Source organism: Grus americana, chromosome 3 (assembly GCF_028858705.1).
Source record: "Grus americana isolate bGruAme1 chromosome 3, bGruAme1.mat, whole genome shotgun sequence".
NCBI lineage: Eukaryota > Metazoa > Chordata > Aves > Gruiformes > Gruidae > Grus > Grus americana.
This window is the reverse complement of record NC_072854.1, coordinates 471,802-497,637: the sequence shown is the minus strand read 5'-3', so window position 1 is coordinate 497,637 and position 25,836 is coordinate 471,802. Positions and strand designations below refer to the sequence as shown.

At 74.4% G+C, this 25,836-nt stretch overlaps 2 protein-coding genes and 1 non-coding gene across 11 annotated transcripts; 2 read left to right on the top strand and 1 right to left on the bottom strand.

The window, feature by feature from the left end:
- Nucleotides 1–15,278, top strand: DPYSL5 (dihydropyrimidinase like 5). 5 transcript variants are annotated; one of them, XM_054820045.1, is made up of 13 exons: nt 1–73; nt 4,955–5,219; nt 6,832–6,990; nt 7,754–7,933; nt 8,038–8,106; nt 8,404–8,448; nt 8,719–8,794; nt 9,828–9,984; nt 10,837–10,978; nt 11,333–11,475; nt 11,565–11,772; nt 13,116–13,284; nt 14,154–15,278. In XM_054820045.1, the coding sequence occupies exons 2-13, from the start codon at nt 4,959–4,961 to the stop codon at nt 14,237–14,239; spliced, it is 1,695 nt and encodes a 564-aa protein (XP_054676020.1). In that variant the 5' UTR covers nt 1–73; nt 4,955–4,958; the 3' UTR covers nt 14,240–15,278. The 5 variants fall into 5 exon arrangements, with proteins under 5 accessions (XP_054676020.1, XP_054676022.1, XP_054676018.1 ...); XM_054820047.1 differs by having other exon boundaries at nt 19–57; XM_054820043.1 differs by having other exon boundaries at nt 21–89.
- Nucleotides 15,279–16,695: 1,417 nt separating this feature from the next.
- MAPRE3 (microtubule associated protein RP/EB family member 3) lies at nt 16,696–25,294 on the top strand. Of its 5 annotated transcripts, none has more exons than XM_054820064.1 (8): nt 16,732–16,853; nt 18,920–19,114; nt 22,244–22,371; nt 22,493–22,638; nt 22,736–22,892; nt 23,616–23,767; nt 23,927–24,079; nt 24,343–25,294. In XM_054820064.1, the coding sequence occupies exons 2-8, from the start codon at nt 19,107–19,109 to the stop codon at nt 24,409–24,411; spliced, it is 813 nt and encodes a 270-aa protein (XP_054676039.1). In that variant the 5' UTR covers nt 16,732–16,853; nt 18,920–19,106; the 3' UTR covers nt 24,412–25,294. The 5 variants fall into 5 exon arrangements, with proteins under 5 accessions (XP_054676042.1, XP_054676040.1, XP_054676039.1 ...); XM_054820062.1 differs by having other exon boundaries at nt 16,736–16,853; nt 22,736–22,937; XM_054820067.1 differs by lacking the exon at nt 18,920–19,114 and having other exon boundaries at nt 16,696–16,853; nt 22,736–22,937.
- A 310-nt stretch (nt 25,295–25,604) lies between these two features.
- LOC129205453 (U1 spliceosomal RNA) lies at nt 25,605–25,768 on the bottom strand. The gene has a single exon (XR_008576741.1). It is a non-coding gene; the product is annotated as a U1 spliceosomal RNA (small nuclear RNA).
- Between the last annotated feature and the right edge of the window lie 68 nt (nt 25,769–25,836).

Here is a 25,836-nt window from a genome sequence, read left to right as displayed (position 1 = left end):
GTTTGGTTGAGAGACGATCGCGGACGGGGAGCGCGGCTGGCGCAGCCGGAGCGGGAGGTACCGGCAGCGGGAGGTACCGGCAGCGGGAGGTACCGGCTGGGCTGGGCTGGGCTGGGCTGTTGCCGCACGTCCCCGCAACGGTGGGACCTGACTCGTCGCGACCGTATCGCGACGGGCGGGGTAATCGCGACAGGTGCGTGCATCGCGACAAGCGGGGCTGTCGCGACAGGCGAGGAGGGGGACTAGTGTCCCGCTCCCCTCCCGCACGGGCCGCCTCGCGGAGGAGCATCGCGGGGCGGAAGGGTTAGGTGCGGTCCCCGCCGACGTACGGCGAGTCACCTGTCGCGACAGGGCGATCGTGTCGCGACAGCGCCGGGGGTCTGCTCGGCGGGGTGCGGCGACGCGGCCGCCCCGACCGAACGGGCTCGGCTCCCTCGCCGCCGCCGTGTCGCGACCGGGTGCGGGGCAGCAGCAGGGGCGCGGAGGAGCGGGGACCCCGGGGCGCTGCGGGGAGCCCGGGGCGCGGGGGGGGGGGCGGGGGCGGGCGGCGGGGGCGGGCGGGGGTCCCGCCGGGCCCGGCCCATTGTTCCGCGGGGCTCCCGGGCGGCCCCGCCCCGGCTCGGAGCATCCTTTGTGCTGGGCGGCACCGGGCTTTGTCTGCGGGGCCGGGACCCGCCCGCACCCCCCGAGCCGGCACCGGGCCCCGCCGCCCCCCGCCCCGGGCCGCCCCCCGCCCCGCCGGCCCCGCTCCTCGCTCGGCGCCTGGCCCCGCACCGGGGCTGCGCCCTGCCCCGCACCCCGCGCCGGGGGTGGGCACCCGGGGGGACCCCCCGTAGCTCCGCTCTGTGCCCGGGGATCCCCCGCAGCCCCGGCCGGCAGGACCCGGGTTCGGTGCCCGCCGTGCTGCCGCAGTGCCGGCCGCGACGCGCCCCCCCCCCCCCCGGCACCCCCCGGGCTCGGCGTCCGGGGACCCCGGGACGCGGCTGGGGGATCCCGCCGGCCCCCCGGTACCCCTCTGCGGCGGCAGCGCCCCGCACTCGCTCGGGTGTGGCCGTGCCGTGGCGTGCGGCGTGCCGCGGAGCCTGCCGTGCCAAGGTGCCCGTGGGGACCGCGACCGGCTGCTCGCACGCCCGCAGCATCCCGGGCTTGGCGGCACGGGCACCGGCTCTGCCGGAGCATCCCCGGCCCTTCGCCCGTGGATCGTGGTCCCCGTGTCACCGCGGGGGCAGCCCCGGTCTCCCCGTCCCTCCCTGGGTGGTGGCTTGGTCACCCCGGCACTGGAGCTCATCCGGCGGTCAGCGGGCCCCCGGCAGCGGGGCACGGCAGCCCCGGCCTCTCGTGCAGCACCGGAGCGGGACGCCGGCTCCCGGCCTGGCTGTGTCCGAACCGAAACCGAGGAAGGGGCAGGGCTGGGGGGACGTGGCGGTCGTGACCCCCCAAGAGGCATCTCCTGGGCGGGGGCGATGCCCACCCAGCTGCCGCCGCGGGCAGGCGGTGCTCATGGTTTGGTGTCACCGGCGGGGCTGATCCTGCCCGGGAGCGGACGGTCACCGGGCCCGGTCCCTGACAAAGGAGGGTCCCGGCCAGGGCCCAGCCGGGGGGGTGGGTGCCGGGGGGGCTCACCGGCACAGACAAAAGCGGGGGGCGGTGGAGGGGCCGCAGCAGGCCAGGCGCGGGAGCAGCCTCTCGCCTCGCCTCACCGCACAATGCGGCTCTGTGTGCGTCCGCGCCGCAGCCCCCACCGTCCCGGCACAAAGGCTGGGCCCAGCGGCCACCCCGGCCCCAACAGGTGCCCCCCCCGGCAGCCCCCGCCGGGGCAGGGTCCCTTTGTCCTGCTGGGGTCACAGCTGTCCCCGCGCCCCCGCCCTGCCAGCCCCCGCGGCTCGGGGCCGGTGGAGCAGCCGGCGTGCGCTGGGGGGGCCGCGAGCCCCCCGAGATGGCCGCGCTGCTTTGTATGCCGGGAAGCACCGCCACGGCCCCCCGCCTCCCGGGGCTCGGCCAGGCTGCCGGCAGCGCCCAAGGACGGCCGAGCCGGGGGCCTGCGGCACAGGGCTGCCGGCTGCAGTGGTGGGGCCAGGCGAGGGGTCCCCGAGGATGCTCACGGCCCCCCCAGCGCTGACGCTGCGTTTCTGCCCTGCCCGGGGAACCTGTTGTCTCACGGAAACCTCCCGCCTCAGCGAGCAGCTGCCACGGCCTGATGCTGGCGGTGCCACCACGCCGCAGCGGCTCGCCGGGGCGCAGGCGAGAGCCCGGGTGTTTCCAGGACAGGCTGTGCCATGCTGGCACTGCGGCACAGCCCGGGGGACAGGGGGGAAGAGCCCCTGGGGGTGCTCGGTGTGCGCCGGGAGGGACTGGTGTGCCGGGCAGTTGGCGGTGGGCAGCCTGGGCTGGGCACGGGGACCGGCGTGACGGCCGGAGCGGTGGCTAGCGGTGCAGGTGCCGGGGTGGCAGGGCCGTCCCCAGGGCTGGGTGCAGGGGGCGGCCGGCCAGGTCCCCGAGGAGGGGACAGGAAAGGGGCCCGGCACAGCGGGGTGGGGGGAGCGCGGTGGCGTGGGCGGCTCCGTGGTGGCCAAGTCCACGGGCAGCGTGTCGAGCTGCCAGCCCTTGTCTGTCCATCGTGTCCAGCCCACGCTGGGCTCGCCCTCGCCTGCGTCCCCGAGCAACGCTCTGTCCCCACAGCCAGCACCGCGCTCCGCCACGCTCACCCCCATCCAGCACGCCCCTGGCAGCCACCCTCTTCCCACCCCACCTGTGGGGCTGGAGAGCCCACCCCACCCCCCGCCAGCCCTCCCGCATCCAGCTGGCAGCACGGTCCTGCCTGCGCGGCACCGGCTGGGCCAGGCTGTGCGGGACCCCAGGGTGGGTCAGGTCCCGTCCCCATTTGTGGAGCACGGGGCACGGCGGGTGCCCCGTCCTCCCATCCCACCCATGCTGGGGGGCCCTGCCCATGCCGCACGGCGGGGGGATGCTGCGGCACTGCCGGGACCCGGCGCAGGCTGCTCCCCGCACGCTGCCGCGCTCCAGATCCGTCCGTCACAGCAACCCGCTTTCATCTCGGGGTGCCGTGCACCACTTCGCTCCCACAGCCCCGCTCCTGCGCCGCGTGAGCACCGTCCTGCGCGGCACACCCCTGCCCTGGGGTCCCGGGGGGGCAGCAGGCATCACCGCGTCTCCCGTGGGCATCACCGCGTCTCCCACGGTCCCTTGCCCCGCCGAGGTCAGTCTCTGCCCCGACCCCTCGCCCCATCCCGGCCGCTGCTGGCGCGGGGGCTCGGCAGGTCTCCAGTGGGGGCCGTGCCCTGCGTCCCCCTGGGGCTGGCAGTGCAGCCGCGGGTCCCCTCGGCCCCCCGGGACCCGTTCTCCTCTGCCGTCCCTCGGCAGCCGGTGCAGCTGTGCCTGGCGGTGGCGTTCCTGGCAGGGCGGGGGCCGCCTTTCCCAGGAGGGTTCCCGGTGGCGGGGGGGCTGCCTGCAGGACCGCGGCAGGGGCTGGCTGTGCCAGGGCAGAGCAGCGGGACAGGGCACGGGGCCGGCACCGGCCTCACCCGCAGCACGGCTGGCACTGCCATCGCGGAGCCCCGGGGCAGGAGCCGGCCTGGGAAGGGCTCCCGGTGCCCCCCCGGCCCCAGCGCCATGGTGGTCCCGTGGCAGGCACGGCTGCTCGCCCTTCCCAGGCAGCTGCTCCTGCCCGCGGTGCCGGGAATGCTCAGCTGCCGGCAAGGCCCGGCTCAGCCTCGCTGGCCGCCACGGCTCCCCGCCAGGTCCGGCGCCCGGGGAAGCCATTTGCTGCCGAGCCAGCGTTTTGCTGGGCGGCTGGGAATTGCTGGCACGTCCCTTCGGAGCGGTGCCCCGGCATCCGCACGGAGCAACGGCAGGGCTGTGGGGGTGCCGGGCAGCCCCTCGCCGCAAGGGACCGTGCCCCGCCAGCAGCACCCTCTGCCCCATGGCTCGGCGCTGGCCCCGGCGTCGCGGCAGGGACACCGTGCACCGTGCTCGTCCGGGGCACTGGGGTCAGGTGGGCGCTGGGGTCTGCTCACACCGGGGCTGCTCGGAGCGGGCCAGCCGCAGCCGGCGCCGCCGTAGGCTTGTGCCGGCGAGGCCGGGCAGTACCGTGCTGCCCACGTGTGCGCCCTGGCCTTTGTCCGCGCCGGGCACGGCCCGGCAGGCAGCACCCCGGGGGTCCCTGCACAGGGTCCCTGCCCACCTCGTGGCCCCGGGGCGCCTGCGTGTGCCGTCCCCGCTCAGACGGGTCGATGGCGTTTGACCTTCATCTAACGCATGAATTATGGATCGTGTCTGGGGAGCCCCCTCACCGCCGGGGGCTGAGGCGGCGCAGGGGCAGCGCGGGGGCTCCGGCAGAGCCGGCACCGTGTGGGGCCGTGGGGCAGAGGCGGGCAGCCTGCGCCGGGCACGGGTGCTCGCCCCCCAGGGAGAAGCCCCGGCAGCGTCCCCTCGGCACGTGCAGCACCAGCAGCCGGGACTCGGCCCCCTCCCTCGCCCCGGGTCCCTGCCCACAGCCGGGGGGGTGAGGAGGGCAGCGCGCGGTGCTGGCAGAGGTGGGGGCCCGGCAGTCCGGGGCTGGGGCTGGGGGTGGGCAGCGCTGGCCGAGGCGCAGGCTCACGTCGCCAGAGCAGGGGGGCTCGGCAGGGCGGCAGCTCCTGACTCGGTGCCCGGGCCCCCCCTCTCCACGGATTTCCCAGGATAATCCAGCGTTGACATGGCCCAGGGCGGGGGTGGCCATGGCGGACGCGCAGCCGCGGGGCTGCCCGGCACCCTGCCTGCTGCCTGCACCGGGTCCCGTGCCGAGAAGGGTGACCCGCCCCCATGGCGGCAGCACCGGGCCGGCCCGGGACCCCCAGGGGTGGGCGACGGGGGGTGAGCCCCACTCGGCCCCGGGGGGCTGTGCGGGACGGGGGGCAGCCAGCGGCCACCCCGGGGCTGACGCCTGCCCTCGCAGCGCCATGCTGGCCAACGCGGCCACCATGCGGATCCTCATCAAGGGGGGGAAGGTGGTGAACGACGACTGCACGCTGGAGGCGGACGTCTACATCGAGAACGGCATCATCCAGCAAGTGGGTCGCGAGCTCATGATCCCCGGCGGGGCCAAGGTCATCGACGCTACCGGCAAGCTCGTCATCCCCGGCGGCATCGACACCAGCACCCACTTCCACCAGACTTTCATGAACGCCACCTGCGTGGATGACTTCTACCACGGCACCAAGGTACCGCCCGGCCGGGCCCCCCCCCCCGCACCCCCCAGGCTCTGCCCGAGCCCCGGCAGGGGGGTTTGCTCCCAGCTTGGGTGCCGGCGGGTGCCGCAGCGGGTCGGCGTGGAGCTTCTGCGGCCAAGGGGGATGCCGGGCAGGCGAGAGTTTGGTGGCCGGGCCCCAGCGGCGGGAGCTGTGTGGTGTGGGCAGGGTCTCCGCCCCGGCACGGCAGGCAGCTGCCTGCGTCGGCTCCCCGGCAGCCTGGCGTGGCACCGCCTGTCCCCATGTCCCCATCCATCGGGTCCCCTTGCTGGGAGCATCCTCCTCCCCCGCCGGGGCCGTGGCACCCTGTGCCGGCACGGGGCCCCCCTGCTCCCCGCACGCTGCTGGCCGGCAGCCTGGCTCCCCTGCCCGAGCAGAGGGGTGGGTGCGCCGAGAGGGTCCCCAGCAAAGGTGCTCTGTCCCACCCAGGGACCCGTCGGCGCAGACCCTGCCGGGGGGGGGGATGCTCGTCCAGCACCGGACCAGGGCACGGCAAGCTCGGGCCCGGCTCTGCCAGAGGCACCTAAAGCACCAAGGCTGCCGTGGGGGTGCCAGCCCGGCGGGGGGCCCTCCCAGCGCTGCAGGGCCCTGCCGTGGGCCGGCAGTGCTGTGCACCGGGTGCCGCTGCCTGGGGGTGCCGAGGGGCCGGTGTGGGCTCGTCCCGGGCAGCGCCGGGGCTGCCTGTCTCCAGCGCCCCGCACAGAGCAGCCATTGTGCCGGGCCGGCGCTGGCCGTGCCTGGCCCCGGGGTGCCCAGCAGCCCTGGGCAGGGGGCTCGGCTTTGCCACGGCTGCTGCGGCAAAGGGGGGAGGGTCCCATGCCGCGGCACGGTGAGGGGTCCAGAGATGTGCCGGAGGGCACAGGTTCGGTGCGGTCACTGCGGGCGCCCCGTGCCATGCCTGCTCCCCGTCCCCATCCCGGCAGGCTGCCTCACAGCACCGTGCCAGCGCCGCCGGCCTGCGCCAGACCGCCAGGGCCAATTGGTAAAGGAGCTTTGGGGATTAGCCGGGCCGGGTGAGCCGGGGACACCGCCGGGTGCGACGGCGCCCGCCCTGCTGCCCACGCATGCTGCGGCGGGGGGGGTCTCCCTGCCCCCTGTGCTGCCGGGGCTGGGCTCAGCAGCCCCATCCCGGATCGGGCCCCGCACCAGGGATGCGGCTGGGGGGGCTACGGTGCCTGGCCCAGGCAGGGCGTCCCCCTGGCACCCCAAATCCATCAGTTGGTGCTGGGGGGGGGGGGGGGGGGGGCCGTTGGCGCCCCGGTGGGCGGCATGAGGCAGGACGGGGCTCTCCAGATGTGCCGTGCACCCAGATGTGCTGCTGCAACCGGGCAGCCGCAGGCAGGACGAGGGCGCTGCGGGGGGGACAGTTGCACCCCAGGGTGATGCGGGGGGACCCCTGCCTGCAACGGGGCCCAGCCCAGGGCTCCCACCTGCCCGTGGGCAACGCCGTGCCCCGAGCCTGGCTGTCCCAGCCCAGCAGGATCAGTGCCGTCCCGCAGCGTGGGCAGCACCGCCGGGGGCCGTTCCCCAGCAGGGCGACTCCACACCCCCCCCCCCGACCACCGCTGTCCCCCGTAACCCGCAGGCAGCCCTGGTCGGGGGAACGACGATGATCATCGGCCACGTCCTGCCCGACAAGGAGACCTCGCTGCTGGACGCCTACGAGAAGTGCCGCAGCCTGGCCGACCCCAAGGTCTGCTGCGACTACGCCCTGCACATGGGCATCACTTGGTGGGCGCCCAAGGTGAGTCCGGCAACGCCGGCACGGCGCGGCTCCGGCTCGCGGCACAGCGAGTGCCCGGGAGCAGCTGCTGCGGCCAGGGCTAATTCCCGGCCCCGCTGATCCCATTAGCTGCTCGTTGGGGTGGGCTGAGCCCCCAGGCTGCCTTTTGAGCTGCCTTGAGCCGGGCTCAGCGGGGCAGGGGGTCTCCGTGGGGCTGAGCCCCTCGCCGGAGCGGGGAAGGAGCTGCCGCTCCGGGAAGGGCACTGGGGTGCGCGGGCACAGCAGTCCCGGCCGGGGGGGACACCCCATCCTGCAGCACGACCCCCACGGGTGCTGGCCCTGCTCGGCGCCCAGACCCCGTCCCATGGCACCTCAATCCCCACCGAAGCTGCCGGAGCGGGGTCAGGCCGGGCTTGAGCCGCGTTTGAGCCGGGAGACCCCGGCCCCTGTGTGCCCCGTGGCCCGGCCAGACCCCCCCCAGGCAGTGTAGGGGATGGGTGGGGATGGAGCGGGTGCCCCCGGGTGCATCCCAGCACCGGCACACCGGGGATCCAGCCAGGCCAGGGCCAGATCGTGGCGAACAAAATCCTCCCCGCTCCCCCCCAGCATCTGTCGCTCCCCGGCTCGCCCCGCGGTGTGTGCACAATCCTGCGTCTCACGTCCCCAGGGACGACGTGTCGGTCCCTGCCCCGTGGCGGGGGGAGGAGCGGGTCCCATGGCTGCCTGCGCACCCCGGAGCGGTCGTGTCCCCCCCACCGCGCTGACCCCCCCTGTCCCGGCACAGGTGAAGGCGGAGATGGAGACGCTGGTGCGGGAGAAGGGGGTGAACTCCTTCCAGATGTTCATGACCTACAAGGACCTGTACATGCTGCGGGACAGCGAGCTCTACCAGGTCTTCCGGGCCTGCCGCGACATTGGTGCCATCGCCCGGGTCCACGCCGAGAACGGCGAGCTGGTGGCCGAGGTGAGCGCTGGGGACCGGGGATGCCCACGGGGGAGCCCGGCGGCGATGGGGCAGAGCCCCCCGTGTCGCCCCCAGCCTGACACCCCCCCCTCCCCGTTCCCTAGGGAGCGAAGGAGGCGCTGGACCTGGGCATCACGGGGCCGGAGGGCATCGAAATCAGCCGGCCCGAAGAGGTAGGTGACTGCTGGTGGCCCTGGACGTGGCTGGGATGCTCGGGGGCACCCTCATAGCTGGCATCGCCCGTGCACCCATCTGCGCCACCCACGCACCCATCCCTGCCGTCCGTGCACCCATCTGCACGCCACACACGTGCCGTCCACACACACCATTTGCACGCCCACCTCTGCACCGCTTGCACACCGTCTGCTCACCCATCCGCGCACCAGCATGTCTATCCACACCCCCATCTGCACACCCATCCGGGATGTTTTGCCGTGCCGTGCATCTCACCGCCGGCTCTCTCTCCGCAGCTGGAAGCCGAGGCCACGCACCGCGTCATCACCATTGCCAACAGGGTGAGCGCTCCCGAGCCGGGTGGCCAGGACCGAACCCTGCCACGGGTCCGCGCCGGGGTCCCACCCGCCCCGAACGAGCTGGGTGTGTGGCACGTGGTTGTGCCGGAGTGCGGTGGGCATCGCACCTTATCCCGTGGCTGGGGCATCGCCTTTTGGGGTGGGCACCCTGGTTCCACGGGGGGGTCCCCGCGCCCCTACCGGGGCGCGGGGACCCCCCCGTGGCGCCAGGGGGCCATGGGGGCACTGACCCCCCCCCCCCCCCCTCCGCAGACCCACTGCCCCGTCTACTTGGTGAACGTCTCCAGCATGTCCGCAGGGGATGTCATCGCCGCCGCCAAGATGCAAGGTAGGGGGTCACCCCCCCCCCCCAAAAAGCATTGGCCCCCCACGCCTGGGGCAGGATGTGGCCCCTCCCCAGGGCTGGCAGTGGGGGTGGGATGTGGAAACCCCCAGGAACTCAGCGCGGGGGAGGGGGGGGGGGGGTCTGGACCCACTGGGGGGGGGGAAACCTCCGTGTCCCCCAGTCCTCTGGCCACGCCCACCAGTCCTCTGGCCACGCCCACCAGTCCTCTGGCCACGCCCCCGCAGCCGGAGCCCCCTGTTCCCCCCCGGGCGCTGTGGCTCCGCCCCCCCCGGGCGCTGTGGCTCCGCCCCCCCCGGGCGCTGTGGCTCCGCCCCCCCGGGCGCTGTGGCTCCGCCCCCCCCGGGCGCTGTGGCTCCGCCCCCCCCGGGCGCTGTGGCTCCGCCCCCCCCGGGCGCTGTGGCTCCGCCCCCCCCGGGCGCTGTGGCTCCGCCCCCCCCGGGCGCTGTGGCTCCGCCCCCCCCGGGCGCTGTGGCTCCGCCCCCTGCCGTGCGGGCACAATCAGGCGTGAGCCCGTGCAAGGTCACGGATGTGGGGCACGCGCAGGGCCATAGGCACACACCGACACAGATGGGTGTGGATAAGGGCACGTGTGTGGACACCCACAGACACGGGACGCACGCAGGGCACCGGGAATGACACGGGCGCGTGCAGGGCCGTGTCGTGTGCAGAGGTGTGGGCACACACGGCACGGGAGGTACGGGGCCACGCACACGCAGAGACACGTGGGGGTCTCACGCAGGCAGGAACGGACACGTGGACATAGGAGCACGTGTGTGCGTGTGGGGGTGTGATGCGTGTGCACACGTGGGCCCGCAGCCACCAGGCACCCGCAGCTCTGCTTGCACAGACGCGGGTCACAGGCGTAAGCACACGTGTGCACACGGGCACATGCCCAGACGGGGGCACACGCTGCCTGCAGAGACACAGACATAGGCAGAGCACGCCTTGCACGCCTACCCGTGCACGCCCCTCCCTTGCACACCAGCCCCACGCGTGTGTGCCTCTGCCCCGGCAGGGAAGGTGGTGTACGCGGAGACGACCACGGCACACGCCACGCTCACCGGGCTGCACTACTACCACCAGGACTGGTTCCACGCCGCCGCCTACGTCACCGTGCCGCCGCTGCGCCTGGACACCAACACCTCCGCCTACCTCATGAGCCTGCTCGCCAAGTGAGGCACCCCGGCACCCCGCACGCCCCGGGCACCCCTCTCCGCGGGCCGTGCTTCCCTGCCACGCTTGCCGGCGCTCTCCAGGCATCCCCGGTGTCCGGCGTGCCCGGGCGTCCCGCTCTCGGGTGCCACGCCGTCTGGCTGCCCCGTCGCCCCGGCATCACACTTTTGGGCACCCTGCTCCCCCGGTGCCGTGCTCTGCAGACACCTCACCCTTCAGGCACCCTGCTCCTTGGGGTAGCCCCCCGTGCACCCCATCCCCAGTACCTCACTTCTTGGGCACCGGCTTTCCGGGCACCTCGGGTGCCAAACACCGTGCTCCTGCGGGGTCTCGCTCTCCGGGTGCTGCACTTCCCAAGCACCCGCTGAGCACCTGGGATGGGTGCTGAGCTCCCTGGGCACCCCCCTGCTCCCCAGGTGCTAAGCTCCCCGGGCACCCCCTCCATGGGCACCCCACTGCATGGGTGTACCATTCCCCGGGCACCCCACTGTGTGGGTGCAGAGCTCCCTGGGCACCCCGATCCCTGTGCACCCCACTCCCCAAGCACCATGCTCCCCTGGGCACCCCTCTGCTCCCCAGGTGCTGAGCTCCCTGGGCACCCCACTGTGTGGGTGCTCCATTCCCCGGACACCCCACTGTGTAGGTGCGGAGCTCCCTGGGCACCCCAATCCCTGTGCACCCCACTCCCCAAGCACCATGCTCCCCTGGGCACCCCACTCCCCGGGTGCTGAGCTCCCTGGGCACCCCACTGCATGTGTGCCCTGCTCCCCGGGCACCCCACTCCCGGCCGGCTGACCGTGGCCGAGCCGCCCCAGCCGTGCCGTCAGCGGCGCTGCCCCGTCCTCCCGCAGCGACACGCTGAACATCGTGGCCTCGGACCACCGGCCCTTCAGCACCAAGCAGAAAGCCATGGGCAAGGAGGACTTCACCAAGATCCCCCACGGCGTCAGCGGGGTGCAGGACCGCATGAACATCATCTGGGAGCGAGGCGTGGTACGGGGCCCCCCACCCCTCCCCTGCCCACGGGCACCCCGGGATGGGGCTGGCACCCCCCGGCTCTGGGGGGGCTCGGCAGTGGGTCCGGCGTCGGGGCGGGAGGGCCCTTTCCCGGGGTCCCACGGGACGCCCCGTGGGGCGTTTGCCCTCTGGCCTGGGGGCAGGCGAGGTGCTCCCCAGTACGACCCAGCGGTCCCAGCAAGGGGCACGGCCCCGGCAGCACCCCCGGGGGGGCTTGGGGGCTTTGGGCAGCCCAGGGCACGAGGGACGGGGCGGAAGCGTCTGGGCGGCGCTGCAGGGCCGGCGCAGGATGCGGCCCCGGCACATCCTCACCCCCGGCTCCGGCGGCAGGTCGGGGGCAAGATGGATGAGAACCGCTTTGTGGCCGTGACCAGCTCCAACGCCGCCAAGATCCACAACCTGTACCCCCGCAAGGGCCGGATCATCCCCGGGGCCGACGCCGACGTCGTGGTCTGGGACCCCGAGGCCACCAAGTAGGTGCAGCCGGGGGGGGGGGGGGGGGGCAGGGAGGGGGCTCCCCGTGCCGCCGGCCGCCCGCTCACCGCCCCGTCCGCCCTCCCAGGACCATCTCGGCCAGCACCCAGGTGCAGGGGGGGGACATCAACCTGTACGAGAACATGCGGTGCCACGGCGTGCCCCTGGTCACCATCAGCCGCGGGCGCGTGGTCTACGAGAACGGCGTCTTCATGTGCGCCGAGGGCACCGGCAAGTTCTGCCCGCTCCGCTCCTTCCCGGACTCCATCTACAAGAAGCTGGTGCAGCGGGAGAAGGTAGGGGGGTGGCGGGGGCCGTGCCGGCGCTGTGCCGCGCCGTGGGGCAGGGCTGCGCCGTGCCTGGCTCCTGGCTGCCGGAGGGGGCGAGGGAGGGGGTGGCCGCGGTGGTCCCAGCGGCACGGGTCAGCGCTGCCGGTGCTGGGAGGACAGGTCTGTGCCGCCCCCGTGCCATGCCGTGCCGCGGTCGGTAGCGCCCTGGAGCATCGCACGGTGGGAGCGCAGCGTGCCTCGTGCCGGGGATGGGGAAGGACGGCAGCGGCGGTGCCCAGCCGGGGGCGAGCGCCGGCAGTGGGGTCCCTGGGGTGGGCGTACGATGGAGGACCCCCCCCGCCGCAGCTCCCGCCCTTCCCCGGGCCCTTGCCCACGTGGCGCCGGTGCAGAGGGTCTGGTGACGGTCGCCCTGCGTGCTGCTGCGGCCGGCGGTTGTCCCGACGTGTGCAAGGTGCGTGCCGAGTGTCGGGGTCCCCCGCACCGTGCCCCCCCGGGCTGTCTGCCTTGGCCGGGTCCCCCTGCGCAGCCCCCGGTGACCCCACGTGCACCGGGGCAGGGACAGGAGGGGACCCCGGTGCGCGCGTCTCCGGGCTGCAGGGCAGGTCTTGCCCACGCTCGGGGGGTTCAGACGCCCCTCTCCTCCCCTCTGCCCCCCTCGGTGCCCCGTCCCCTGCCTGGCCGTGCGCCCCAAGCCGGCAGACCCCGGCGCTGGGGACCGCTTGTGTCCCCGCACCTTTCGCCGGCCGTGGGGGATGCGCCGGGGGCTCGACGTGGTGCTGGTGCTGCGAGGGAAGGGGCCGGCCGGGGGCCCCAGCACGGTCCCGGGGAGCCGATGCCCAACGCCGGGGTGCCCGGCTGGAGCCGTGCGCGGCCGGGGCGGCACCGGGGGGGGCACGGGGCAGGGTCCTGCTGCTGCGTCTGCACCGGCCACTGCCTGCCTGCACCGGCCGCTCCGAGCACCCGCCTGCGTCTCGCTGCTGGGGGGGCTTGGCATTGCCGGGGGGATGGGGGCAAGGGGCTGCGTCTCCGGGGTCACCCGCCTTCCCCTGCCCTGGCACCGCTCCACGCCGGCACCTCCTGCACCAGGACCCCCGCAGCCCGGCCAGCATCCCGCTCGGTGCCCCCCCCTCCCCAGCCACAGCCCCCTCCCCTCGCCGCAGCGTGCCCTGGCCCCCTTCCTTCCCCCCACACCCGGCTGATCCGCACCCCGCTGTAGGGCAGTGGCCCCCCTAACCCCGCTCACACCTCGGGGTTCCCCGTGCTCCCCCCCGCGCCCCGGCCGCAGCCCCCCCGCGGCACGGTGCCGCCCGGGCTGACCCTCTCTCTGCTTTTTCTTTCCCTTCTGGCAGAGTTTAAAGCTGCGGGGTGTGGATCGCACCCCGTACCTGGGGGACGTGGCCGTGGTTGTGCATGCCGGGAAAAAAGAGACGGGGACGCCCCTGGCCGATACGCCCACCCGGCCTGCCACGCGACACGGGGGCATGAGGGACCTCCACGAGTCCAGCTTCAGCCTGTCCGGTAAGAGCGGGGCCGCAGCGAGGGTCCCGGCAGCCCCGGCCCCCTGCCCAGACCCCCTCAGGCCTCACCGGCGGCTCGCCGGCACCACCCCGGGGTGCCACCCCCTTCTCCTGGGCAGGGGCCGTGCCGCCCCGGTGCTCCCGGAGCAGAGTAGGGAGCTGACCCCATCCCCAGACCCGCAGCCCCCCCCAGCCCTCGCCCATCCCTCCCTGCACCGTCCGTCGCGTGGCTGCGCCTGGCGGGGGTCCGTGCCGGGCAGGGGGCAGCCGGGGCGGGCAGGACGGAGCCGGCGCGTGCGTTGTGTTTGGCCCCGGCAGGCACCTCTGTACCGGGGAGCAGGACCGGAGGGATGGGGGGGACCCCCGCAGCTCTGGCCGGCACCCACCATCCCACCGCGCAGCCGCCACGGCGCTGCCCTGCGCCGGACAGGACCGAGCCGCGTGCCGTGCGCGGGTGGGAGTGGGGCTGGCTGCGCCCTGCTCCCTCGGCTGCGGCACTGTGTGCTGCCCACGCTCACCGTGGCTCAGTGCCGGCCGTGCCGGGGCCGGCAGCCTCGGGCGATGCTTCCTGCCGGCACCCCGCTCGGTGCTCCCGGCAAAGCCAGGGGTGGGACGTTGGGGCCTGGGCCGTCGCGAGCGTCAGTCCCAGCACGGCCAGCGCTGCACCAGGCTCCGGTGCTCCGGTGCTCACTCACCGCGTGCGGCACAGCCGAGGGGGGAGCGGGGCTGCAGGGGTGCCGGGGGGGGGGGACACACGAGCACCCGCTGTCTCCACGGTGCCGGCGGCAGGGCTGGGGGTACCGGGGTGGCCGTCGGGCTCTCACCACGGTGCCGGCAGCCCTGATGCCCGTCCGTCCGTCTGTCCGGCAGGTTCTCAGATCGATGACCACGTTCCAAAGCGAGCTTCGGCCCGGATTCTCGCTCCCCCCGGAGGCCGGTCGAGCGGCATTTGGTAGAGCCGGGGACCTGTCCCCCAACTGAGGACCAGGCGCCGGCCCCACGCCGCCCCCCACCCCGGGACCCCGGCTCCGGCGGGGCTCCCCTCGCACCGGAGGGCCCTGCCCGGCCCTCGGCTTGCCCGCGGGGCCGTGCCGGCAGCCTGAGCCGGCAGCCGTGCGTGGGGGCCGGGGGGCCGCGGCCCGGCCGGCGGGAGGGGACGGGGGCAGCGGTGGGCCTGCCCCGGCCCTTTTCTGTTTGCACGTTGGGTTTGGATCAGTGAATTTTTGACTTGTTTGTGCATCACGTGGAAATACTCTGAAGTGGTTTGTGTCACTAGCGTTAGGGGAGAAGCAGGGACCCCCCCTCCACCCTTCCCACCCCCGGGCTGCCCCCCATCCCTGCACCCCCTCCGGCCCCCGCCTCCTCTCCCACCCCGGCCCCACGCGGGACGTGTGAGCCCTTCGCACGCCCCGGCAGCGAGCGGCGGCACGGCACGCGCACGCCTGCGCAAGCGTGGTACCGGCAGCTGCCCGCTGGCACACGCGTGCACGCACACACGCATCTCTCTGTGCGAAGTGCCGGCAGGCTCCTCGCTGCCGCGTGTGTGCACACGTACGTTGCGCCATGCGTGGTCTCAGTGAGATGTTCATTGCACGCACCTGCACTCCTCCGCACGACGGCGGGTGCCTGTTTCACGCTGGGCCGGGAGCACCCCTCACCCCGGCCCCTCCACCCCCTGCCGCGGGGCTGCCGTGGACCCCGGTGCTGCCGACGCTCCCGGGCACCCGCGGCACGTGCCCCCGTCGTGCCCCCGGCCGTGCGCTGGTGCTACGGGGTGGGTGCCCCAGCCCCCCGCCCCCTCCCCAGCCCGTCCCGGGGCAGCGTCAGATGTGAATTGTTCCTTGTGCACTTTCCCCCTAGATGGTCCCTGTAGGTGTGCGGGGGGCCGGGTGGGCGCAGCCTGGCGCGGGGGGGTCCTGCCCCCCCCAGGTAGTTCATGTCGGCCGTTTTAGGAACCTGCAGTACGTTTCTGTTTGCTCATTAAAGACCGTTCTCACAGCGCCCGGCCTCCGCGCCTGCTTGGGGGGGCTGGGGGTCCGGGCTGGGGTAAGGCCTGGGGGGGGGGGGCTCTGCATCACCCCCGCCTCCCCGCGCGTTGGCCGTGCGCCTGCACCCCCATCCTGCCGGGGGTCTGGGACCGTCCCCGCGTCCCCTGCACGCCCACCCCCGTCAGCCCCCACCCCGCTGCCCCTCGGGAGGTGCCCCCGGCGGGGCAGGGCTCTGGGGGGGGCTCGGACACCCCGCGTGGGGCTGGGTGCTGCCTGGGGGGAGCGGGGGAGCGCCCCATCCCGTGGGGAGCAGCGTGCACGGACACGTGTGCGAGGACATGCGCGTCTGGGCACGGACACGCCGGGTCAGCCCCTGCCGCTGCCCCCCCGGCGCTGGTGGTGGCGGCACTGACACCCGCCTGGGGCGTGCAAGGCCACCCCTGGGACGGCCCTGATTTCGGCACATGGACCCCCACCACACGCTGCGGCATCGCCGGGTGCCGGCGCTGCGGCCGAGCTGGGAGCAGCGTTAATTCAGCCGCAGCCCCGGGGGTCCCGTCCGGACGGTGAGCCCCCAGCACGCGGCCACCGCGGCGCGCAGCACCGGATCCGGCGTGCGGCCACCCATGGCTGCGGCGCTGGGGGCGAGCGGGGCCCAGGAGGGTGCTGGGAGCATCCGCAGCCCTGCCGCGAGGACACGCGTGGAGACACGCGTGGGGACATGCGTGGGGACACGGAGCCGGCCCTGCCGCCACACGGCCGAGGGCATCGTGGCAGCGCCGCCGCAGGCAGCCGTGTGGGTCACGCGCCTCCGCAACGGGAGGGCGAGGGCACACGCACACGCGTGCACACGCACGCGCACACGCTGCTATGTTGCACAAACACATGCGTGGGTGCGGGGGGGCTGCGGGGCGGGGATGGGGTGTAGGTTGGGGGGTGCGGGGTATGGGGGGGGGTGCAAAGGGTCCCACCGCAGGGGCTCGGGGTGTCCGGGGGGACCCCGGGGGCTGCGGGAGGTCCTGGGAGCCGCTCTTAGGGGTGTCACGGGGGCGCTGGGGATCCCCGGGCTACGGGCGGGTCCCAAACGTCCCAGGACTCTCTGGCGCCCCAGGGGGGTCCCGGGGGGTCCGAGAGGGGTCCGGGGGTCCCGGGGGGGTTTCAGGGGGTCCCAGAGGGGTTCGGGGGTCTCGGAGGGGTTTCAGGGGGCTTCCAGAAGGGCTCCGAGGGGGTCCCGATGTCTCGGGAGTGTCTCGGGGGGTCCCAGAGGGTCCCAGGGGGTCCCGGGGGGTCCCGGGGTCCCGGCGGAGCGGAGGTGGTCGCCGCCCGCCGCCAGGGGGCGCTGTGGGGGAGGCAGGCCCGCGGCCGGCGTTGCCGGGGAGACGGGAGGGGGCGTGGCCCGGCCGCGTTGCCATGGCGGCGGGGGCGGAGCGGAGCAGGGGCCGGTCCCGCCCGCGGGGAGGGGAGTTGGTGGCGGCGGCGGCGCATGCGCGGGCGGCCCGTGCGGTCCCGGCCCGGTCCCGGCGAGCCCGGCGCGGTGCGGAGGGAGCGGAGCGGCGGCCGGAGCGGCCGCGGCCCGAGCGCGGTGAGTGCGGGTCGGCACCGGCACCGCGGGGCGGGGAGGGACCGGGCCCAACCGAACCCAACCGAACCCAACCGAACCGGGCAGCCGCCATCGCCCGCATCCCGGCACCGGCCGGCGCCACCCCCCCGGGAACCGGGCGGGGGGGGTACGGGGGGGGGGGGGCGCTCCGGGGCCGCGGGTGATGGAGCGGCCGGGGCGGGCGGGGGGGGTGTCCGTCCGGTGTCCCCGGTGACGGAGCGGCCGTGCCAGCGGGGGGGGCTGGGGGCGGGGGGAGCGAACCGGGGGGGGATGGGGCGGCCGGGGCCGGGGGGTCCCGCGGGGCCGGTGGCGGCGGGGTCCGGCCTGACTCAGCGGCGGCCGCTCCTGCGCCCCGGCTGCGTCTCCCGCAGGGCCCGGCACGGCCCGGCACGGAACGGCGGGAGCTGTAGTCCCGGCACCGCGCCACGCCGGGTACCGGGCACCATCACCGGGGACCGGGCATCGCTCGTTACCGGGCACCATCACCGCGTACCGGGCATCATCACTGGGTATCGGGCATCGCTCGGTACCGGGCATCACCGGGGCCGGGCACCCCCCGGGAGACCCCCGGGCTTAGCGGGCTCCTGCCGGGCCCGGGTCGCTGCCGGGTGCGGGGCTGGCGCTGGGTGCCGGTGCGGGGGAACGCTGCCGGGACGGGCGGGCAGAGCCTCTGCGGCACCGGCTTGGCCAGAGCGGTCCCGGGCGGCCGGCGGTGACCCGCCACAGCGTGACGCGCTCTCGTCCTGACGGTGTCACGGCGGGGCCGAGCGGGGCGCGGGCAGGACGGCAGCGCTGGCATCAACCGGTGCCCGCTCCGGTGCGGGTCGGGATGGGGGACGGTGCCTTCCCGGTGCTCCCCGCCGACGGACCTTCTCGCCGCGTGGGGAAGAGCGGGTCCCCAAGGCTGCGGTGACAACCCCCCCGCAGCCCCCCGGTGCCGTCGTGTGCCACCACGGTGGCTCCCTCCCGTCGCGCGTGGGGACGGGCTCTCCCCGGCGAGTGGCGTGGCCGAAACACGTGGGGCCTCTCACCGAGGGGCTGGGGGATGCTCTGCGGCGTGGGTGTCCCCCGCCCCGGCCGTGGGGTGCTGCCGAGCGGCTCTCCCCGCGCCGGCTCTAACCACCACCCAATTTGAATCATCAAAAGGCACTCGGCATTAATATTTCAGGGATGCTGTGCAGGATGAGGATGCCGGAGCGGGCGAGGGGGGAGCAGGCGCGGTGGGAGGCGCTGCCGGCAGCACCGCACTCTGCACATGCTCCTGCCGCTGCTATTTCAAGTTATTTAGGTTAGCGAGAGCGGAGCAGGCAGGGAACCCGCGAGGCCAGGCCACCCTGCCCGTGCTCGCCCGTGTCCCCATCGGCACGGCGCCGGGTGCCACGGCTGCACCGAGTGCCACCGACACGTGCCGCGAGCTCCCAGCGTGCGAGCGGCCGGTTTCCCTCGCCGCGGGCTGGGACAGGCGCTGCCAAAGAGCCGGGAAACTGGGAAAGGTGCCGGGGGACGGACCTGGCGAGGAGCTGGGTGCTGCCTGTGCCATGGCAAACCCATCTGCCGCGCGTGGGCTCCGACCTGGCACGGCACGGGGACCCTCCCGGCATCGGGGGAAGCGGCGCTGGGGGGAACGTCCGCAGTGGCCGACCCTGCCCGCACCTGGGCCACCCTGCCTGCCGCGGGAGCTGCCTGCCAGCTGCCAGATCAGCCGGGCAGCACCGCAGCAGCTCCGCGCCGCGCTCAGCCCCCGCTGGGTTGTCTGCCACCCCCCTCGCGTATTTGTCACTTGAGAAGCCACCAGGACGGCTCCCAAAATAGAAGCTGCGAGTTGCAGCAGCCCAGCTCGCCCCGGTGCGGCGGTGCTGCCGGGCCGGCACAGGCAGCGAGGGGCCAGCGCTGACCCCCAGCCCGGCCAGCGCGGCCCCCGGGCAGCCGCAGCGACGCGCAGTCAGTGCCCGGCCTTGGCAGCCGGTGCTGGCACCACCGCCTCGGTGCTGAGCAAACACCTCCGGCGCGGCCGCCGGCCTCACTCTCCTCCCGCTTTGTTTGGCCAGAGCGCGCTGGCCCCGGCCCGGTGAGGGCTGCGGCGTGGGACGCCGGTGCCTGCCGTCGGCGTGAGGAGCCGGGCTGGACGACCTCTCCGTGCCCCGGCAGCGCTGGCGAGACAGGGCAGAGACACGCGCCCCGGCGTTTTGTTCCCCGTTGGGCCTTGATTAGCAGCTCGGCCGCCGGACAATTAAAATGCAGCGGTAAGCGTCCCCCCTGCCCCGTCAGCACGGCTGGCCGGACACAGCCCCGGGCGCCCTGCGCCGGCAGCGTGGAGCGGGGGGGTCCCCTGCATGGCGGGGGCTGCGCCCCGGACCCCCACGTCCCCCCGTGCCGCCGCCACCACCCGCAACCTGCCTGCGCGGGGGAGGCATGGCCGGCACCAAGGGCCGCCGGCGGGAGCCACGCTGCCGAGCCGAGCCGCTGCTGCCCAGGGACCCCGTGCCTGCAGAGCCGGGCCGGTGCTCACCCGCCACCGAGCCAGCCGTGTGCCGAGCCCTGCGCCGGAACGGCTCCTCTGCCTGCGGCTTGCTGGGAATCAGGGCTAAATTTTTATTTTTGGTGGGTTTTGGTTGTTGTATTTTGTAACAGCCGGCGGCAGAGGCAGCGTGCAAACCGGCCGGGCCGGAGGCTCCCTGCCTTGGGTGCGTCCGTCACCCAGCGTCGGGGCTGGGGCGGGCAGCGGGGCCGGCTCCTGCCCTGGCCGGAGGGCTGCCGCGAGCCTTCCCTTCCCTGTCATTACACCGGGGCGTGCTCAGGGCTGCGGCGGAGGGCTTTGAAGCCCGGCGTGGTGTTTCGGAGGGTAAATGAGCTGGGTGGCACCGTGCACCCCGGCGAGTGTTCCCTCACAGCGCCAGCGGCTCCGGCTGCTTGGGGATGTGCCGTGCCGGTGCTCGGCGACGCCGCGTGCCGGAGCGGGGTCAGGGTGCGCCCGGCCGGGTTTGCATGTGTGGCGGCATGTGCAGGAGTCGGGGTGCGGCCGGCAGCGGCACGCCGGGGAGCGGTTGGCGTGGTGACACCCAAATTCACCCCGCTGTGAAACCCGTCCCTGCGGCTGCAGGCTGCCGGCACGGGCCTCGGCTCGCTTCGGCAAAGGGGAAGCCGTGGCTGCACCAACGCCGGCAGCGTGTCGGGAAACGCGGGGGGAATCCTGGGGGGCGAGGGGTGGGGGTGGGGGTGCGGGTGCGTCGCCTGCCCGTGGGGAGCTGCGTGGGGCTGCTCGCTCCACTTGGCGGGATGATGAGGAAGGGCGATGGGGAAGGCACCGGGGCCCAACCCTCACCCTGGTGCCGGCACTGGGATGGTGTCGGGGGCCGCACCGTGTGGGGAGGGCGTTGCGGGCCAGCCCCGCTCGGGGGGCATGCTCCGGGCTCTGCACCGCCTCGCCCGCCGGGGAGCGTCCCTGGTGGGGGGCTGCCCTCCCCCCCGGCTGCGGCGTGGGAAGGGTCCCCCCAGACCCGGCCGTGCAGGGCTGGGGGCTCATCTCCGGGGTGCCGGCAGCGCGTGCCCCGTCCCGCAGCCTGCGCAGCATGGCGTGGCACGCGCCCCACGGCAAGCGCCCACGGCAGGGTGCCAGGAGAGGCGGGAGAGCCGCGTGCCAGGTCCGGGCGGGACGCGTCCCCCCGGTTTGAGTGGGGCGAGACCTGGCCCCCCTCAGCTCGGTGCGGCGGCTGGATCCTGCCGGGGAGGCTCCGGCACTCGGCCCAGCCCCGCTCCGGCTCTGCCGTGTGCGCAGGGCGCTGGCAGCTGCTCCCGGCTATTTCGGGAAAGGACGGCAATGGGGGGGGGTCACCCAGCCGCTGGCTCCTCGCCAGGGTGGGCAGGCAGCCCCCCCCCCCCTGCAGCAGCCCCCCCCCCCCCCCCGGCCTGCCGGGCCCCTGCCCACCCTGGCAGCGGGCAAGCGCTGCTGCTTTCCCGGCTGCACCGCGGCGGCCGCACCGCAGTGCGCGTGGCTCTGGCTCTGCGCCGCGCATGACTCAGCTCGGTGCTGCCGGAGGGAGGGGACCCCTGCCCGCACCCCAGCCGGCGCCGGGCAGCGTTCGTTTGGCTGCTTGGACAGGCGCTGCGGCCGGTGCGTTTGGTCCTGGCAAGGCGCTGGGGAGTGGGACGGTGCCCGCCATGCCCTGCCGGGGGCTGCCGGGGGCTCGGCGCTGGTGGTGGCCGCAGGGCCCTCGTTTCCAGCAGCTCCCGTGGCTAAAAATACCGACACCCCCGCTGCGTGCCGGCAATGGGGCACTGTGTGGGGCGGGTGGGACGGGGCGCTGGGGGTCCCAGCCCCAGCGGGGGACCGGCTGGCTCAGCTGCCGGTGGCGGTTCAACCGGGGTGTGCGGCTGTGCCAGCATCACCGGTGCTGAGTCACGGCAGCACCGAGGCCGCAAGCCAGCGGGGGGGGGGGGGGTGGCTGCAGCTGCCGGCACCTTCTCCCCTCGCACGAGGGCACCGGGAGACGGCAGCACCCCGGGGTGCAGCACCCCATGGCCAGCCCACACGGGGAGGGTCGGGGTGCAGGCGATGCCCCCCCGTGCCGGCCCCACGCCGGCTCCCTCCCGCAGAGCCCCCGGGCGGCAGCTGGGCCTGAGCCCCCGGGGAGAGGGGAAGCGGATTAACACCGCTGCTGGGGGGGGCTGCGAGGGGGGGCGGGCGGGGGGGGACCCCGCTCTCGGGGAGGGGCGGCGGGACGGGGACCCCGCTCTTGCAGCAGGGACAGTCCCTTCTCCAAAGCGTTTGGTGGGAGCCAGTGGGACGGTGCCCCCCCCGCCCCAGCCCTGGCACGGCTCCCCCGCGCTCTGCCGTGCCGGGGCCGCAGCTGTGGGGTCTCGGCTCCTGCGGTGCCGGGGCAGAGCCCTCCACCATCTGGGAGCGGGTGTGCGGCCGTGCCTGCCGGCAGATGTTGCCCCTCTAAGCCCTGCGCTAATGGACCCCGATCCCGGCCCTGGCAGATTAGGCAGCCAGCGAGGGCCGGGGGGGGCCGTAAGCGGCTTATGGGCCGGCACCGGCCCCCGGCCCCCGTGGCCACGCGCGGGGAAGGAGCTGCTCCCCGGCGCAGGGGCAGCGCCCTCGGCAGTGCCCGCTCCCCCCGGGACCCCCTGCCTGTGAGCCGAATCCTGCACCGCATCCGTGTCCTGCGGTGGGTCCCGTGCCTCGGGGCAGGGGTCCGCCGGGCTGGGTGGGCACCACGGGGCTGCTGGGGACCGTTGTGCCCCCACCGTACCTGGGGGCGCAGCCAGGGTGGGGCGGGCACCCTGAGTCCTGCCGGTGCCGGCGAGGAGCAGGGCCGGGTTGGGGGTCGTACCGGGGTGCCGGCGCCGGCGTGACGCCCGTCTCTCGGCAGCTGGGGCATGGCCGTCAATGTGTACTCGACGTCGGTGACCAGCGAGAACCTGAGCCGCCACGACATGCTCGCCTGGGTCAACGACTCCCTCCAGCTCAACTACACCAAGATCGAGCAGCTCTGCTCAGGTGGGGTGCGGGTCCGGGGTGCGGGGGGGACACACAACGCACGGGCGCGGGGGGGGGGGGGGTGACGTGACGGCGGGGCGCTGCCGGCCCCCCCTGACGCCGCGGTGTGGGCCCGGCGCAGGGGCTGCCTACTGCCAGTTCATGGACATGCTGTTCCCCGGCTGCGTCCACCTGCGGAAGGTGAAGTTCCAGGCCAAGCTGGAGCACGAGTACATCCACAACTTCAAGGTGCTGCAGGCCGCCTTCAAGAAGATGGGAGTGGACAAAGTAGGTCCACGGCCGGGGGGGCCGTGCCGGGGGGGGGGGGCAGCCGTGCCGGAGGGGCGGGGGGCAGCCGTGCCAGCTCCTCCGTGTGTCCCCCCAGATCATCGCGGTGGAGAGGCTGGTGAAGGGCAAGTTCCAGGACAACTTCGAGTTCATCCAGTGGTTTAAGAAGTTCTTCGACGCCAACTACGACGGGAAGGAGTACAACCCGCTGCTGGCGCGGCAGGGCCAGGACGTCGCGCCCCCCCCAAACCCAGGTGATCACATCTTCAACAAACCCAAGAAACCCATTGGCACTGCAGGTAATGTCCGGGTCCCCCCGGCGAGCGCTGCCCCCCGCCCTCCCACCCGGCCTCCTGCACCCCACGTTGCTCTGGCCGCAGCCGGGCGTCCCCCCCCGCGCCCCCGCCCCTGCCTGCGCCCCACTGCCTGCCTGCCTGCAACCGGGGGAGCTGAGCGGGTCTGCAGGGACACCCGGGGCGGAGGGGACAGCGTGCCCCAACGGAGGGACCCGCGGGAGCCGGGCAGGGCTCGGCCATCTCTGAGCTCACCCCGGGTCTGGGGGTGGTTTATCCCCCCGGCCCCCCCATGGCTGCCACCCCCCCTCGTGCCATGCTGCCACAGTGCCCCAGTGCCGCTGCACAGCCAGGCTGCTCCCGGCCGCGGGCGATGCTCCGTGGGTGTTGGGGTTCCCTGTGCTGCCCCCACGTCAAGGACCCCCCCCGTCCCATGGCAAACCCCAGCCAGGCCACGAGCGCCCCTCGAGGGGGGCCGGGGTGAGATCTGCCAGGGGAAACTGAGGCAGGGGGGAGGCTCAGGGCAGGACAGCCTGGAGCCGCAGCTCAGCCCCCGAGTGCTCTGCCCGCCCTTGCTACCTGCTGCTGCCTCCTGGCCCCGCCACCCCGCACGACGCAGGGAGGGGGGTCCCTGCCAGCCCCCCCAGGCCGGCATTAACCTGTCGGTCCCCATCTGCTGTCAAGTCCCCCAGAGGACCTCTCCCACCGGCCCCAAGAGCACGTCGAACCCGGCCCGCCTCAGCAACGTCCCCAGCAGCATCCTCCGGAAAAACTCCCCCGCGGCCCGTAACGGGGGCACCGAGGCCGACGCGCAGATCCTGGAGCTCAACCAGCAGGTAGGCAGGACCCCTGCCCGCCGCTGCCTGTGCCCGGCTGCCGGCAGGGCCGCGGGACGCCGCGGCGTGGGAGGGAGGGAAGGGATGGTGCGGAGCCCCCCGGGTGTGGGGGGAGCAGCCCCCTCCCCGCCGCGGGCTGAAGGCTGCGGCCCCCGGCAGCTGATGGACCTGAAGCTGACGGTGGACGGGCTGGAGAAGGAGCGGGATTTCTACTTCAGCAAACTGCGGGACATCGAGCTCATCTGCCAGGAGCACGAGAATGAGAACAGCCCCATCATCACCGGCATCGTCAGCGTCCTCTACGCCACGGAGGTGAGGGCCGGGCACCGCTGCCACCCCCCCAGGACCCCGCCGCCGGTGCCCCCAGTCCCTTGCCTGCCCCCCAGGCTTCCCTGGGATGAGCCCCCCTTCCCCACGGCTGCTCCTGGCCTCTGCGGGGGGGAGTTGGGCTCTGCCGAGGCCCTTGCGCCGTGCCGGGAGGGGGCACGGGGCTGAGGCGGGAGCCGGCCGGGAGCGGGAGTGCCCACCCCCCACCATGCCCGGGCTGACGGCCGCCTGTGCCCCCCTGTTGCCAGGAGGGCTTCGCCCCGCCGGAGGATGACGAGCTGGAGGAGCAGCAGCCAGAGGACCAGGACGAGTACTAGCCCCGGCACGCTCCCGCACCCCGCGCCGCCCCGCGCCGTTCCCCCACCATAGACATTTGAGGTCTGAGCCTGTGCGCCTCGCCCTGCACTGTCACACGCCATCACGGTCTCCAGCGGCCGAGCCCGCGGCCTCGGCGTCCAGCAGCTCCGGTGGGAAGCCACTGTCTCCATAATAAAATAGAGTTCCATCCCGCGAGGAGCAGGGCTGTACCTACGCCGGGGCTGGAGGTGGGGATGGGCTCTGGCCATCGCGCCCGGGGCCCGGCCCTTGCCGCCCCCACCCCATATTTATTTCCGTTGTCCCCTCCAGTGTGAGTGCTGCAGCCGCCCCGGTGCCCCCGCCTGCCCCGCGCTGTGAGTGAGAGGGGAAAGGCCGAGTCCTCGGGGTGTTTTCCTGGGTGCTGCCTGCGCCCTGCCAGCCCGGGAGCCTGGGGATGGGCGCCGGAGCCGGGGGCCCTGGGACCACTGCAGGGGGTGGGGGCCCGGGTGGCGGGGAGGATGCGGCTCCAAGGAGGGGGGTGTTGCTTTGGGTTCCTGGGAGGATGAAGAAGAGACCCCAGCCCGGCTGATGATGCAGCCGCCTGCCCGCACGGGCAGATGCAGGCAGCGGTGGGGGGGACCTGGCCACCGCAGGGGATCCCGGCGTGGAGACGGCGGCGACCCTCTCCTGCTGCGGGACCCCCTCCCCTCGCCCGTGGCCACTGAGGACCCCCGGGGCCGGGTCTGCCACCCCGCGGGGCGCTGGGGGGGTTTTGCAGAGAGCAGCACGCAGCGCCTGCCCCGGCCATCGCCTCCCTGTCGCATCGCTTGTCTGGTCCGTCACTCCGGTTGCAAAGCCTGCATCTGTGTTAAGTTTTATTTAAAATAAACTCGTGTGGTAAAACCTTGTCCTGCCCGTCTCTGCCCGGGGGGGCGGGGGGGCGGCTGGGGCCGGGCCCGGCCGAGCGGACAGCGGAGGGGCCCCGGGCCGCGCGGGGCGGGAGGTGCCGGTCGGTTCCTGCCTCGAGCTGGGGCTGAACTCGGCTCCCGGCGCGGAGACACAAGAGCCCGGAGACGCGCCCGGACCCCGCAGGCAGCCCCGCGCCCCCAGGACGTGACCGGTACCGTGGTCCCCACGGGGAGCGGCCGCCCACCCCCCGCGAGCGGAGCAGCCCCTTCTGCTGTCGTCATCTGTCCTTGTACCGCAGAGATATCAGGGGAGAGCGCGAACGCAGTCCCCCACTACCACAAATTATGCAGTCGAGTTTCCCGCATTTGGGGAAATCGCAGGGGTCAGCACACCCGGAGTGCAGGGGATGAGCCTCGCCCTGGGAAAACCACCTGCCTGATCATGGTGTCTCCCCTGCCAGGTAAGTATGACACCCCCTCCCGCACCGCACCGCCACATCACTCCACACCCACCCCCAACGCACGGACACTCCCCGC

What these genes read in the sequence shown, in the direction of transcription:
- DPYSL5 (XM_054820045.1), top strand. Translation starts at nt 4,959, where the DNA reads ATGCTGGCCAACGCGGCCACCATGCGGATCCTCATCAAGGGGGGGAAG. An exon ending in ACTTCTACCACGGCACCAAG is followed by an intron (nt 5,220 to 6,831) that starts GTACCGCCCGGC and finishes CGTAACCCGCAG; the next exon opens with GCAGCCCTGGTCGGGGGAAC. An exon ending in AAATCAGCCGGCCCGAAGAG is followed by an intron (nt 8,107 to 8,403) that starts GTAGGTGACTGC and finishes CTCTCTCCGCAG; the next exon opens with CTGGAAGCCGAGGCCACGCA.
- MAPRE3 (XM_054820062.1), top strand. An exon ending in GAAACCCATTGGCACTGCAG is followed by an intron (nt 22,938 to 23,615) that starts GTAATGTCCGGG and finishes TCTGCTGTCAAG; the next exon opens with TCCCCCAGAGGACCTCTCCC. An exon ending in TCCTGGAGCTCAACCAGCAG is followed by an intron (nt 23,768 to 23,926) that starts GTAGGCAGGACC and finishes GGCCCCCGGCAG; the next exon opens with CTGATGGACCTGAAGCTGAC.